Source organism: Pararge aegeria, chromosome 2, assembly GCF_905163445.1.
Source record: "Pararge aegeria chromosome 2, ilParAegt1.1, whole genome shotgun sequence".
NCBI classification, from domain to species: Eukaryota; Metazoa; Arthropoda; class Insecta; order Lepidoptera; family Nymphalidae; genus Pararge; species Pararge aegeria.
Genome location: NC_053181.1, coordinates 10,808,407 through 10,825,123, shown reverse-complemented (window position 1 = coordinate 10,825,123; position 16,717 = coordinate 10,808,407). Strand labels below are relative to the sequence as shown.

At 34.1% G+C, this 16,717-nt stretch overlaps 1 protein-coding gene across 2 annotated transcripts in view; it reads left to right on the top strand.

The window, feature by feature from the left end:
- The window catches only part of LOC120629926 (potassium voltage-gated channel subfamily KQT member 1), a 54,355-nt gene that overhangs the window by 18,933 nt on the left and 18,705 nt on the right, over nucleotides 1-16,717 (top strand). For both annotated transcript variants that reach the window (XM_039899022.1, XM_039899014.1), the window contains exons 5-10: nucleotides 844-926; nucleotides 4,695-4,870; nucleotides 8,018-8,146; nucleotides 8,776-8,886; nucleotides 9,721-9,908; nucleotides 11,608-11,759. In XM_039899022.1, the coding sequence (XP_039754956.1) occupies nucleotides 844-926; nucleotides 4,695-4,870; nucleotides 8,018-8,146; nucleotides 8,776-8,886; nucleotides 9,721-9,908; nucleotides 11,608-11,759 (839 nt within the window). The remainder of the gene's footprint in view (nucleotides 1-843; nucleotides 927-4,694; nucleotides 4,871-8,017; nucleotides 8,147-8,775; nucleotides 8,887-9,720; nucleotides 9,909-11,607; nucleotides 11,760-16,717) is intronic.

Below are 16,717 nucleotides of genomic sequence, written 5' to 3'. Positions count from 1 at the left end.
ACCTATCTATTTATGAATTATTGGTTTAACTTTATTTATCACAACGTCTACGAGAGCTCCATAGACTTCAAATACGGCTGTGATTGTATTTTGACACTTATTCTAGAATTGTATTTATGTGCAAATTCTTAGATGAAAACAAAAACTCGTAAGGTTAGGAGATAACAATGTGTTTCAGTATTTATGATAAATTTTATAAAAATCTTGTATCACTAAACCGATTTTTTGCAAAAACAAAAACGTTTTTATTTATTGGTTATCTAGTCCCCATGAAAAGTATGACAAACAATAACACCGTTTTTTCAGTTTTGTACGAATAGAAAAGCTCTTAAGCTTGCGTGAGGACATGAATCCAACACGCAGAGGCTTCGTGAGAGAATGAATCAAAACTATAACACATATAAAACAACTAGCTGTTGCCCGCTTTATAACGTTTTTTGCAAATCCCATGTGATCTTTTTACTTTAATCCTAGGAAAACAAACGGTTGCTGGGATAAAAGTATCCTACGTTGCACTTCGTCCTTACAACCAAAATTACGCTAAAAATCAAGTTCATTGGTTGCTAAATTAAAGCGTGAAGAAATAATAAACAAACAAATACATTACATTTATAATATTGGTAAGGATTTTCTTGCAAGAAATGGGAACTAGGTATATTTAATTTAACTGTTAGCGGTTTGCTTTAGTCATTTACCCAGCCGGCAAAGGCGAAACGTCATGTGCGTCCAAAGACGTCTGAGGACCATAGTGTCTGTGGCGCATTACTTGTCTGCAGCTCGCCAAAAATCAGCAGAGCATTTTACATTTAGCGAAGGAAGATTAAATAATGTTTTTCTTTTAAGGTTATGGTCATCAGGATGCCGGTCAAGGTACCAAGGATCTATGGGGCGACTCAAATTTTTGAGGCGACCTTTCTGTATAATAGGTAAGTATAATGCTTTTGAAATGGTGATAGCCCAGTGGTTAGGACTTCGGCTTCATTTTCGAGGGACAAAGTTCGAATCCCGGCACGCACCCCTAAGTTTTCTAGATTATGTAACATTGTGAGGAAACCTGCATGCCTGAGCATTCTCCATAATATTCTCAACGGCATGTGAAGTCCACTAATCCGCACTGGGCCAGCGTCGTGGACTACTGGAGTGGACTAGTGGGCCAGTAATAGGTTTATATGGTTATGATGATGATAAAGATTTTAAAATGTTTTGATTACACTAGAGGTGCCCCGGGGTGTAACCCGAATCGCATAAGCCTATTTACGTACATTTTTACTACGGGGACCATCACAGCTAGTATAAAATCTAACTTTCATCACTTCAGTAGTTTTTGCTTGAAAGAATAAAAAACATCTATACATCCATGCATAATCTTTCACCAATATAATATTATATTAAGATATTTTTCTATTAACAACTAGAGGACTTGGTAAACTTCTTACCGCCTAAAATAAAGAACATTATCTATTGAAAGAATTCCGAGGTGGCGTATCTCATGATAAATTACCAATTTAGTTCAAGCCAACAAAACAAATATATCTAAATCCTCTTATTTTCGATTTTTTGCAAGGCATACCCACGCACGGCAATCGATTTTAATATGTGTGCAACATAGAAGATGTATTAAATACGGCATCGGCCTTTAGCTGAGCTTTGATTTGAATACCCCTTTGGACAAAATACTTTCAGCCGCCAATCTCAAGCATTTGAATTAAAATTAAGCATTCCGATAATACGATACCTATCGCGTATTAGTCACCGAGGGATAAAGGTTTAAATAAACGTTCATATCATACCCCTTCTAGGAAAGCGTGCTTACGTCTTAGTCTGAATCGCCAATCACTTTTAAAGAAGCCATTTTGACTATCTATAAATGATTTTTAACGATATACAAAACTTATAAAATGATTTTGTTCCCACTCATGTTCTTAGTTTTCTCTATCTGACTCAACTGCGGTCTTACCGCTAAAGTGACTTTCTAGCAACCTTTGCGAGCAACGTTATAACAACTTAGATATTAGCGCACACATGACATAATGGAATTCAGAAAAATTTCTAATTAAAAATAAAACTTATATTTTTAATAACACTTTGTTAATCTAATGAAAAGTTATAAATAACTTTTCATTAACGTGCCCTCAATGTGACTGTTCGTGTACCGTGACCTTAACATTTTCGGAGACCTGAAACGTTCCGTCCCGAGTTTCATGCGACAACACCGCCATTCAACTCTCTGGAGAGCCGCTCGCCCTGAGACCGTAACTGGCAAACATTGCCGCACGATTCGCCTACTTGGCTTTATAAAAGTACCCAACTGTATTACTTGCGAGTTGACCTACAACGAGTACGCTTTACTCTGGGCTCCTACAGCTGATATAGAAAATGTAGTCTTTGCTCATCCGTATAACAACACGTATTTTTTTAAATATGTCGATGGCGGTAAGGCAATCTAAATATCCTTTCTGCCATTTCTTAGAGGAAAATACTAATTTAAATATATATCAGCTTTCGCTTTTTATTTCTCTAACTGTTTATCTCTTTTTTTACGACCTCCCTGGCGCAACGATGAGCGCTGTGAATTAAAGTAGTATGTCCCGGGTTCTATTCCCGACAGGCAATTTTTGTAATTGTGTTGTACCGGTGGCCATCCGTTGTATCCCTCGTCAGTTTCACTGGAACAAATGAAGCAAATTTCTTTCGCAAGCAAATGCTAAAGTTATTTTAAGAATATATTAAAGAATTGATAAACTCTTTTTTTATAGAACGGTTAATAAGACGCACTTCTTTTTTATTTTACCTCTACTGAAAATCGAGCCTTGAAAATTTGTAGAAGGTATGAACAGACCGACATACCAAAAGTGATTTACTTATCCACCATTGTATCCAGCCCAAATTGGAGTTAAGTACTTAAATTTAGAGCTAGCTATCTAGCAACTGAAATGGGTTACCCCACTAATTACCAAGATCCTAAAATAGTTCATAAACTAATAGACTACCGTTTCTCAGTCTATATATACAGTCAACGTAAAAGCAAAAGTTGTAGACGTTGTGGTCGTTTAACTTTTAATTACTCACATCTATCGCGAGATCGGAATCGATTGTATGCCAACATAACGATTATAGAGTAGTACTTTTGGGTAAAAAGATACGTTATTCGGTTTATTTTGGTAACTTAACTTTCGAATGGGTAAATAAACAAGTTTTTACATAGATTTATGAAGAACAAGCTGTCCCGGCGAACTTCGTACCGCGGAGGGTTTTTTTTGATGAATGTTATATTTTAATACTTATTATCCTATTCCGGTCTTAGAGGAATCCAAAAAACAAATATCACAAAAATTTGTTCAGCCGTTCTCAAGTTATAAATGGTGTAACTAATACAACTTTTTCTTATATATATGGATATACATACGTTTCAAGTGTCACGCCACCAAAATGGTGGAAACTGTCTCTGCATGCGAAGTCAAAGTGGCGTAGCACATTAGCAGCTATTTACTACGGGTGTTTACTTTCTGAGAGACATCTACATTTGAAGAGTGCACGTACTCTATAAATACTTAATTAGGTATATGGGTAATGACGGGTCTCCTCTCAAAATGAGAATGGTTTAGGCCGTACTCTACCACGCTGGCCAAGTGCAGATTGGTATACTTTACACGCTATTGAATAAAATATGAGAACTGTCACGCGTGCATTTTTTTTCACAATGTTATTTACACTTTACCGTAAAAGTAAGTGATACTTAAATACTTAATTGAAAAAACGCACGTAAATCCGAAAAGTAAGCGGTGCGTGCCGGTGGTCGAACTCGGTCCCCCTAAAGGGAAGCCAATACTTTTACCACTTTGCTATCACCGCTTATTATTCAAAGCTTCTTAGGTATAGCCTAATTAATTTGCACAGAACTGAGAACATGCATAAACCGTGTACACGACTAATACTAAAGCAGCAAAAACCACTCCACTTTAGTAGTTTTTCCCAAACAGTCGGTTAGTCTCTTCATACCATTTACCAGTTTACAGTAATTATTTTATATAATATACATATGAGAATAATAAAATAGCAAAATAGGAAAAAGTTTGTGAGCCAGCAACCTTCCGCTGGTTTGAAGTGAGACGTACGCGGGGTCTTCACTATTTTGGACACAATGCACTGCATTTAATAATGGCCGAATGAATGTGGTTCTGTATGTTCTTAATTGTACTGAATTCAAAATTCATTTATTGCTAGTAGGCTTATTACTATTTTTTTTTTTGCTTATAGTATTTTTTTAAAAATTTAGAAAGGTCAAGTCAGTCTGTGTGCAAACTCTACCATCAGTTCAGAAGGCAGTTTCTAACGGGAAGGAACGGGTGCACATCATAGATAATAGTTACTACTACTGACAGTGGCGTGCACTTCATATATGCACAAAAGCACTGCATACCCTTAAATTTATATATTACTCGTATAGGAGGCGGATTTTCGCCGTTTTTGCAAGTTTCCTGCTGTATGCATACCCTGGTATGAAACTCAGTGCACGCCACTGACTACTGAGCCATTGGTCTGATCGCTTAGACGCTTCATATCTAAGATAATAATAGTATCGAATGCCCTATACCATAACATAAGCTACGCTTAATATGGGGCTAGATGGCGATGTGTTTACCATCGTAGTATATTTATTTATTTGTTTATTTTTATTTATTACTGATACATAGATGTCACGACCATCCTGGCATCAATGGTTGTGCTGGGGATGGGATCCTCGGGCCAAGTGTTCGCAGCATCAGCACTGCGAGGTCTGCGTTTCTTCCAAATCTTGCGCATGGTACGGATGGATCGGCGCGGTGGCACGTGGAAACTTCTAGGCTCAGTTGTTTACGCACATAGACAGGTGAATATAAAATACTATCAATCCTTTGCAAGTATCCTTTGATATACGGAAGTCATAATGCATGCTATATATAAATATAATAAATGAGATGGGTTCAAGCCTAGCCCACAACGCTGCGGATAGACTAGTGCGGATTTTCAGGCTTGTGAAGGTGTGTGAAGTGTTCGAATTCGCACTACAGTGTGGTAGACTATGGCTTAAACCTTTCTATCCCATTCTCAGATGCCCTGTATTGGGCCGGTAATGATGATGGTGATGATGATGATGTTGATGATGCTATATGATCATTTATATGTACACAAATGTTGCAAAGCGAATATTATTTTTTTTCTTTTACAATAGCCTATAATATCTTTTACAATCGTAAATAATATAATGAAACTACTTTAATGAAATGAATAGGAAAGTTATTCCATATTGTATAGGTCTTTAAATAGGTTAGTTTTTACCAACAAGTACCTAATTAACAAAATCGACATTTAGCATCCTATTGAAAAAACATTTTGAAGGAGAGATTGTTTTGATTATTACCGATGTTGTTATGGAATTAAGACTGACAAAAGAATCCAACGATAAAACTAGACTAAACATACTTCAATGTCTACCATCATGTATGAGTAGAACTTTGTAGTTATTTCTAATTATATCGGTTAAATTATGAATTCATGGTTAAAACAGGCCAAAATATATCACGGATTTAGCTGGAAGATAGAAATGACAATATAATACTGATTAAACCAATGACTAGGTATACATTTACCATTTGAAGCTACCTTTACAGTTTACCAAAATGCGTTTACCTGTGTAGTCATTTTAATACCATTGACAGCAAAATGATGTTTCTATATCCAAATTGATACAGTTCTGACTAAACGGTTTCTAGCATCAAGTAGATTCGTCCGATTGCTAAGTATGATGAGTAAGCAAAAAACATCCCAATTTCCTTCGACCGTCAAGTGGATATACGAAAACACAAAACAAGGCGGGACTCAATATCCTCTCACAATCGGTTCAGGTTAAAGTTGCATGATCACAATGCAGAGCAAATAAACTGAAACCGGCTGCCGCACTTTTGCTCTCCCTAGAATATTGACTATGAAAATAAGAGTAGCTACTCACCCAGTACCTACCTATCTCGTACCAAATTTTTACGGCTTCCCCAAATCTTTTGAACGGTGTCTATTTTTTTCTTTTTTTCATATTAAATTTTTTTTTTTTTTTATATGTCATTTAGATTTTCGTAGTGACTTTCAAGAGGAAGGTTTTATCACGGGTTTGGTATTTTTATAATTTCCGATGTGGCTAAGGTCTGGTCTGGTGTGAGTTGGATTAATATCATCCAACCCGATAAAGATGTACTAAGTTATATAGCGCACCGGAGTGATACTACGTACCACGTAGAAACGGGAGGGGGGCTTAATAGATTGAAAATCTCTGCGAAGTTTGCGCGCTTGTCACTATCGTTTACCAGCAGTCATTCTCATGATAAGTTGCCAATCGTCTTCATACAAAACGCATAGATTGATGGCTCTTGTTGTATACTCATCGTAATTTTATTAAGTAGTAGACAGGTCGCACCCAACTATCGGTAAAGTAGTTTTTTTATATTCCGAGCTATAATTATTTATGTGTCCATCGCGACTGAAGAAGCAGGGTTAAAATTATCTTATTTTTTTGGTGTAGACCATTTATGAAGTAGTACACTTCATAATTGGTCTACACCAAAAAAATAAGATATAATAATAATAATTAACGAAATTTAGAGAATCGTAAAAATTTCCTACGGTCGATAAGGGCAGAGTCAAATTTTCAACATGATATTAGAAATACCACTTCCGACTTATTTTAAAATCCTTATGCTTGTCTAATTAATCACAGAACGCATATATTTGAAGAAAATTTTTTCGTCGGGCGTCACTTTATTTGGCTTTTTGAAAAATTGGTTTAAATAATAATCTTAAACTCCCTTTTTATAATAGTAAACTTACAATAGACACAAGAGATTGTCTTGTCAAAAATCCGTGGGTATTATTCCAATGAATATCATTGTTCGTTTGGTTGTCAACTCGTGACAATGATCAGGGGGTTGTTATTTTATTACGTTCAACTTGTGTAATATAGTAGAATAGTCCGTTAAAAAGAAATATTGCAGATGCCGTAAAACATTTCTGATTTCTTTATTTCTAAGCAAATGCGATTCAGATTTATATGGGTAGATAAACAAGAATAAAAAGTCGGCCAAGTTTGTTTCAGACTCACGCACCGAGGGCTCCATATGGACCCGAACAAGAACGTGTTATCATTAATTATATATCATTATTAACAACCAACCTCCAATATTAAACAAAAATAAAACCATTTGTTTTGGTTACATACGTAAAACGTCATTAGAAATGTGTGTTTTAGTTTGTTATAAATATAAGTACCTACGTATTATTACGTAATATTTGAATTAAATTCAAAAATTCGTATAAAGGACATAATATTTGAATTTACTTTTTTAATTTATAAGATAAATCAAAAATTGCAATTTTTAGGTCGAAAAGAATAAAAAATAATTTAACCTACTTCAGTAAGTTTTAGACAATTTTTCATAAATAGAGCAGTGAGCTTACTTTAACAAAATATATTTTAATATATTTCATTGTACCAAAGACTACAAATTTAACTCTCTATAATCTATATTTTGTTTTAGGTATACAATTCTACACGTAATACCAAATCAGAATTAGAAACACAGGGAAACCGCAGAAATTAATAGCTTTCCCTAGAATATCTGACTAAACTCTGTCTATCTAAATCTTGTTTTTAAAGGTGTTAAGCATAATATAAAGAAATAATAAGCCGCTAAGTACTATGAGACTTGGCTTGATCGTCGTGAGATTCTTTGTTTGTCTATAGAGTATGAATGGCCGGAGTTAACATAGAAACTATTGTTTGGTTTATACTGCTTCTCTGAATAGGGAAAATTGCGCTTCGTCGCCGGGAACTACAGTTGCAGAAAAACAAGTCTGTGTGAAAACGAAAAAGACTGAGGAAACTAAAATAAACGCAATAGCATACTTACAATTCAATGACATTTTCTTTCAGGTTACTACATTAGTATTTTAGTAGGACGGGTTCTAACTATTTTTTTTTTCTTTACAGGAATTAATAACTACGCTTTACATAGGGTTCCTGGGGCTTATATTCGCATCATTTTTGGTTTATTTAGCGGAAAAAGATGTCGCCGATACAAAGTTTAAGAATTTTGCCGAAGCTCTGTGGTGGGGTGTTGTGAGTTACCTATTTCTATATTTGTTTAGCTACAGATTCATTTTCGGAATGTATAACTTGAGCTATGCTAACTCCTTGGCGTGCGCTCAGAAAACTATTAGTGAAACATCAAAATTATGTAGGTACACGATTGTGTATACCTACTGCACATCTAATAGCGTAGAAGAAAAATATATAGTAGAGTACTACTATAATGCCAAATGCAAATAATTTAGCTTACATATTTTTACGGACTGAAGTTGGGTCTCGGAGACGTTAGCGTATATATCATAAAGTACAATATGAAAACTGCAACTGCCGAGCCAATCGTGGCCAACTACTAGTCCAGCCATCTTCGATTCCGAGAAAATTTGCGGTTTTCGTGCATGTTTGGGCAATGTGGGCTATGATTGCAATGCTCCATAGTTTATTGAAACCTCAGATGATGGTGCTAATTCTGTTGTAGACACACTAATCTTTTTTTTTCAGTTTCAAGTTCAAAGGGATAGTGCTATTTTTAGACCTGATAATTCAGTTTCGTTTAGTTTGAAGATGTGTACAACAGAATCTCTAGCAAAATCTATTTATGCAAGTTATCACAGATTGCTTAGAGTGAAACTATTGATATTGTGGTGTGTTCAATGCTATAGATCACGCTGTGCACGGTGGGGTACGGCGACATGGTCCCGCAAACCTGGCAAGGCAAATTCATCGCCTCCTTCTGCGCGCTACTCGGAATATCATTCTTTGCCCTTCCCGCTGTGAGTCCCACTTACACAATTAATTATAACAAGCTAAAGTTAAAAAATCTGACTACTTTAGTACGTCACTCCAGCTCGTTTTGTTTTAAAATACTACGGAATAATTATGCATTTTGTCACATGATATCTTTATATTATATTTTTGGGTTCTTCGCAGTAAATCCAATTGACTGGCAGTCAATTGAAAAACTGTTATCCGTAAAGTTCATAAAATTTAACGGCTACGGATTCGCGATACAAATATCATTATATAAATTTCTAGAAAATTTTATAGGTAGGTATGTAACCTATATATTCAATATATATTTTAATTATATGAACATTATTATGCAGCTGCGCAAACGTAGATACAATTGGGTACCGGAAACACAATTTCAGGAAACCGAGACAATTTGTGAGTGTTGAGGCATAATTTATATCAAAACATGGCTGACATGGCTGAAAGCCTCTCCTAATATTTAAGTAACAGATGGTCTTACAATCTTCTTGAATAGTCATTGATTCATGCTTGACCTTTTGGGCTATTGTCGTTCTCATTTCAACAAAAGTTCGGTCCGACTAGTTTGATCGTACTTGAAATTAATTCAAAGTACTTAAGTTTGAAATAGTTTTATCAGACAATCGTCGTTAGTCATACTGATGTTTGCTTTTTTAAATGATTACTTTAAAGGTTTGTTATAACGGAACTGGCACTAATAATTATAAATCTAGTAACCTGGAAGTTTTGAGGATTCTTCTCAATTTACAGTTGAAAAATGTTTTCATTTATCAGTCAAATTGACTTAAAATAGCTCTTTATGTTTATTAAAACTACAGATATCATGTCTTTGGCAGGGTATTTTAGGTTCGGGGTTCGCTTTGAAAGTCCAACAGCAACAACGACAGAAGCACATGATCAGAAGACGACAACCAGCTGCCACACTTATACAGGCGCTGTGGAGATGTTACGCCGCGGATGAACACTCTATGAGCATAGCGACCTGGAAAATACATCAAATTCCCCTGCCGAGTCCACAAACAAGGTACGCGCGTCGATGGGTGTCGTTTTATAGAATAGCATAACATATGGCCATGAAGTTAACATTTTGTTTCAGTTATATTAATTTTATTTAAGCACTACGCAATAGCACATCAAATTTATCCTGAAAATCACAGTCTCTGTATTAGTCTCATTTTACAACGCAATCGGAGCAATCTCAGGAGATCTAGACTCTTATAAAAGTATTTTTTTCTATGCAAGAGTCTCTATTCAGGTCATTATAGATACAGGTATGTCGTAAATAATGGATAATCTTACATCTGCAGATAGGCGGCTGTAAGATTAAATCACTTAAAAATAAAAATTGTTTTAATTGTGGACGCTATCAAATTATTTATGTTTTATCTTCGATTTTATACAGTGAACTATACAGTGATCTATAAATAATATTATGGTCATATTTCGTTTTTTTTATTGTTCCTGAAAGTAGAAGGACATGTTTATTACAAATACAAAGTATTTGGTTCAACTCTCAGTATAAACACTTCCTATCCTCCCTCCCTGGCAGTGATAATAATTAGTTTAGAAATGGGGCTATTAGTGAGATCGTTGAGTTTTATAGGTTCTTATCGAATACCGAAAGTTTTATTGATGTTGGCAATTGCTTTACGTTTCAGATGTGCATCGAAGTGCATTTTCTCTCCGTGTTTGCTTTTTATCTCACTAAAACAAACATCGGTATTAAATTAATTAGTTAGTTTGTAATCTTTTGTTTTAAACCAATTTCCAAATGCAGATAAAACAGCTAGACGTGTTTTTTTGTTTGGCAATGGAAAATCATCATTTTAGAGGGGAATTTTCTAATTTGCATTAATTTTCGTGACTTCTTCTCATTTAACAGTTTAATGGTAGATATTTAATCCTTACTAATATAACAAATGTGAAAGTGTGTTTGTTGTTTGTTTAGCCTTCCTTCACGCTTTAACTATGCAGCCAATTAACTTGATTGTTGGCATCGCAAAGTCGAAAGAACATAGGCTACTTTTTATTCCAGAAAAATAAACAGTTCCCTAGGGATCTGTTTAAAACCGTGATAAACATGAAAGTAGAACGCGGGCAAAAGTTAGTCTTTTATATTGAGAAATTAGCTAATTCCAATTCAAAGTATTGTTTGTTTCAATTAGACTGACTTTTTAACACCATTCATTAAACATTAAAATTTATTGTAGCCAGGTAGGTACATATGAGGTAAGTGGGTTTCTGGCAACAATAGATCCTTTAATATTGATTCGTGATTCTTGAAAATCTGAATAATTAATAAGCATCATACATACTTTACAACTCGTCTACTTTGTATTACTTACCTAAGAGGTACCTTCTCTTTTATTAAATTGTCACTTCACATTATTACAAGTTATTGGATCTAAAATTTTGTTAACGATCATTGATTATTACTGCAGTATTTTAGTAGGTACGCAATTGTTAATAAAATCCTAACTATTGTATTAATTTATACCTATTTGTATTAACATGTATTGTGTTGACATATAAAGCATCTTTCAAGAATAATGCTATAACCGTACAGGTGTCAGGTACCTAAATTATTTCTCTGTTGTAGGTCCTATTTGGCTTAAAACTAACACGCGTAATAAAACACATCACAGATATATTTCATGACGTTAAATTTTATCGCTTTGAGGTTAATAAACGACTGATTTTAATGACTAATATTCGTTTGACAGTCGGGTGATGAGTGCATCATTCAAGAACAATGCTTCCTTTGTGTCGCGGTTGCCGACAATCCGCCGTCACAAAAGTACCTCCCTGCATTCCCCCGCACCACACACCAAGCCCGCGCATCGATACGACGTCAACGCCAGTGCAGAAAACCTTGGTAAGCTTTTTACGTAAATTTCATTCACTAACAACTTACAACTACCAACTGACTGTTACAGTGTTCACTACTGATATAGGTAAATTAATACAACTTTCACTTGCTACACAGGACCGTGCCATGACAATAGTTGTAAGAGGCCTCGTAAGTTGTTAAGATTTTTATATACGTGTATTAAACAGAAGCTTGAATGAAGTTATTGGATTGAAAAATACCTCATAATTGATCGATACGTAGGTATGTTTGATTTGGATGTTCAGTTCATCGTTTTGTATTAAGATGGTATTGAACAGGGTGTGTTGAATAGCAGTCTATCATGGTTTAACCGATTTAACTTTATACCACGTATTTTTACATAAATCAATTTATTCATATCATCATATTATAATATTAAAATTATTTTACTGCCTTACTCCGTAAATTAAAGTGTATTAGAGATGATTAAGAGTATGTCTAAATTGTACAGACGGGATTCGCCGACTAATGGAGTAACGGATTTTTAATTGATACTCCTTACTTAGCACTTGGTTTAAATAGGGAATTAAAACTTTTATTTTTTTTAAATAAGTATGTTGGTATTTAATCGGCTACCTGACTTTACCGTGCCGTTCGATTGCCGTGGCTCTAGGCTGAAGAAAATTTTTGACTTTTGATTATTTTAAGGTTAAATCATCTATAAATTGACAATGATAACGTTATAGTCTTAACTTGCTGTGAATCCCAGACAACTCTTGTTTGATAAAACGTTTCGCAGCGATCTTATGTTTAAATGCTATTATTATAAATTGGTTCTACAGCGATCCCGAGTACCAATTTATAATAACAGTAGAAATCCCGGATGTGAAATCCTCTTAAAAAAAAATTTGCTAAATTGTTAGTAAATGTATTAATATAATATTTTAATATTCTTGTTACCTTATTATAACAAATCAGTAAAAAAATCTTACCTACGCTTTCGGCACGGTCATATGTAGTGAGTGGTGTCCAATATGCTTGTACACATTTTGACAATATTTTGTTATTTTTTTTATCACATTCTCACATACTTAACTAACAGCAAATTTGACCTAATAACCTAATCATTTTCTAAACAAACTTTAGCGCACTATTTAAAATGAACTAATAAATATCAAGTAATGCGAATAAATTGCACTTAATATGTAACGAATTTTAAAATGTGATATAAATTATATTGATGCTAAACAAACACTACGTGTAAAATGATATACCTAAATATTTAACTTAACAATTATTTTTTCATAATTTATTTTATTATCATTTGACATAAATAATAATAATTACAGAAACATACGATATGTACAAACAAAAATAACCTACTGCTACGAATAATATTTACAAAAAATATATGCCGTACATCTGTTCACTTATGGGCATGGTACCCAACACGCTGGCGTTATTGTCTCTTTTTCTATTATTTAATCAAATTTTACATTAGCAATGTTTAAACGAATTTAGTTGCACCAAAAGTTATTCCAATATCATTTAGTTTTCAAGTTATAACAAATAATATTAATTTGTTGTTATTGGATAACAACCCTATATTTATGTTAAAAGCATGCGACAAAAAGTCACTCCACTACAGGTTATGGACAATCACATATCTATTCGTAACACGGGATCGGTTCTAAAATATCGTACAATCATCTTCAATTCGAGCAGACACGCATAGAAGCAACAGTTTTCACTCGCGATAGTAAGCCACATTACAATACTGCAGTGCTCAACAACAACTTTATTTTTTTGGTGAAATGGAGCGTGACATGATATTGCCCTGTTTCATAGATAATCGTACAGCGAGCGGGGACCATGCGTGTTGTCTACTCCATTGTTGGAAAAGCTGCTTTCAAGGTTCTATTCTTCATCTTTTAGACGGCACTATGGCATGACAGTTACAGTCGATAAACTTTGCTGCGTTTCTTATTAATTCTTATTAGTAAAATAAAACTTTACAGAAATGTGAATACACGAAAAGTGAATAATTATGTAACCGGCGTAGCACCATTGATACCGGAAAAATATTCGACTTCCGGCGATAATGGCTGCGTTTTTAGTTGAAGACACGATTGCTGATTCTACCTTCTATTTCTTTCTTTTCACTTTTTCAAATAAAAATGCACCCGCGTAGTTAAAACATCGCTTCGAAACAATATAAAAATTAATTGCAACCAGAAGCTTTATATCTACTATCTACAACTTAAAGACAAAGTGGCTTCTAAAGTTTATGATCGCTTCCGCGTAAATGCCTATGGTTTTAATATACTTAATATTTAAGAATGCATAATCTGCGTTCGTTTAGCATCATGGTACGCGGATCACACATTCTATTATTTTATAAACGAGATGACGTTAGCGTACTTATTGGAATGGCTTTCTTTTAAGCTTACATTTTTTGTTTAATTCAATTCATGAAACCTACAAATCTATTGACTAATTAAATTAACACTGCTTTGCATTTGTTATGCATGTAAACTAGCTAATAGGTAATGTAAAATATTTTGTCTCCATTCCAAAATGTAAAATTTAAAACGTAGTTATAACGAGTACCTATCTTTTATAAAATCGTTGAAAACTGACCGTACCCGTTCATACTTTCCCTTTGATAAAATCAATGTCATTGTCTGCCTGTCTATATGCTCTGTCTTTTATACATCAGTTAAGAAACACAGGCAAGTTTTACAAAATATTCGTACAACTAGTGCTTACAATATCATATTTATAATATGATGAAAATATGTATTCATTCTTTTTTGAGGTTAGCAGGCTGCCATATACTAGAACCTAAAAATAGGTAAGCTTTTGATGATACCTATAAGCCAAAGGCACGGCTTCGCAAAAGTGAATCTTGTGTTAGGTTATACACATAGTTGGCCGATTATGATCAATGTTTGAGCAGTGTTTAGACCTAAACTTCATCCCAAAGATTCCCTGATCAGTGCCCTGACGGACGCATGCTTTGTCAGTGATATCAGATTTTTAGACGTTCCCTAATGACTTTATTACTTTATAATTTATCATTAGTACGGGCATAATAATAAACTTCCGGCACCTCCTTGATGAATTTCAGTGGCCCGAAGCCCAAAATGACCCTGAAACGCTCTACAGGCATGTCTGCCCAGACCCTAATAAAAGTACTATATTATTATTATTGATCAGACAGCTTCTAGGTATGGATCCTAAGAGAGACAAAAAATTTGCAATTTAAACTGGACAACCAAATTTGATCCTTGCGTTTTGGAGGAAAAGAAAGGCTGAAAGTAATCTTTTAAGAGGTATCAAAATAATACGTGTAGAGCAAAGAGATTGAACATTATATTGCCATATTCTCATACTATTGAATTATAATTTTTTTTTCTGATTATGGAAGTAACTTAAGCAAAAAGTCACGCGGGGGAAATAAATACTTTTAAGCCAGCTTTAGAATAATAGAATAAATTAGCATTTAGCACGCGTTGATTGACCACAATTTTAGAAATATTTCCAATCTTATTATTTTACTAATATTATACATGCGAAAGTGTGTTTGTTAGTCTTTTTGTTTGAGTATCTTTATGACTCTAACCAGGCAATAGATAAACTTGTGTGTTGATTTTTGGTATGGAGTTAGTTGTAAGGAAGGAAGAGAGTAACATAGGCTACGTTGTATTCGCGCCAAACAACACGGTTCCCACGGGATTTGTACAAAACCGTAATAATCACGGACGAAGAACGCGGGCAACAGCTAGTAATGAATATTTCTTTTATTTGGACTATCGTATACCATAAGAAGCAGCCGGAATTGTATTGTACTTAGAATTATAGGTGGATTACTATTAGGCAATTGCAGGAAGGTATTAAAGATTATTCCTAGAATTTCTCTCTAATTTTAATAATCTAACCAAAAATGCTTTGAAAACGTTGAAGAACATTTAAGTACGACTATAAATACTGGTGAATTTGATGTCATTTGAAATCTAGCACTAAATTGAAAATGTCAAAAGTGTATCTATTTAGTTTTTTTTTTTTAATCTAAAGGTGCGCATACTATTACGCGAGTAAGCGCTGCCAAAAATTGTTTTAGGTTTAATATTGTAATGTCATTTTCTTCGAAAACCTGCGGCCCATAACATTCATATTTATAATTCTTCAGAATTATTAAAATTAATTATTGGGTTTACAGTACTAAACCTTACCTAGGCGCAGATAGCGTTGGTAGCTACTTTTTTGCCATTATAGTTTCCTAAAACATGCACCAAGCAACGAGATGAGGTTTGCCGATGGTGGCTTTCAAAAACTCTGCAGATTTGCTGATTCATTCAATTTTTCAATACATTTTTATATCGGTAAGTAGTTACCTACTTAAATAAAAGAAAGACAAACTAAAATGGCTTTGTAAACTTATGTATGAGTAAAACTAAATATTTAGAACAATAGTGATGCAGTAAAGTCCCAACAACGTAGGTTGTTGGCATTTCAAAAGACACACTTCATATCTACATAAAATTATTATAACCCAGGCGACCTTATAACCTTATAGTAAAAAGAATTGTATTGTTTACATTTTTGTGTTTCATGTTGACCCAGATTATAGCTCGCTGGATCCCAAAAACAATAAAATGAGGATTTCTTAATGATATTTAGTTTTCTGAATTTTTAAGAAACATATATAATCATTACTAAGTGTATTGAAGGTAGATAGGGCCTGGTGCCAAAAGCTAATTCCGTTGAACAAAAATCTCTACACTAAACTTAATTGACAGGTCTAATTCTCTTGGAAACAGGGTGTAAAGAATAGAATTACCTATGACCTGTCAATTGAGTTTAGTTAAAATATATGTGTAGATTCATTCAGAATTGGCACCGATAAGCTTTCAGTATAACCGAGATTAACTAACTTGCTATTTAATTTATTTAGAATAACAAACGTTAAGAATACTTTATAGCATCTTATGTGTACATCA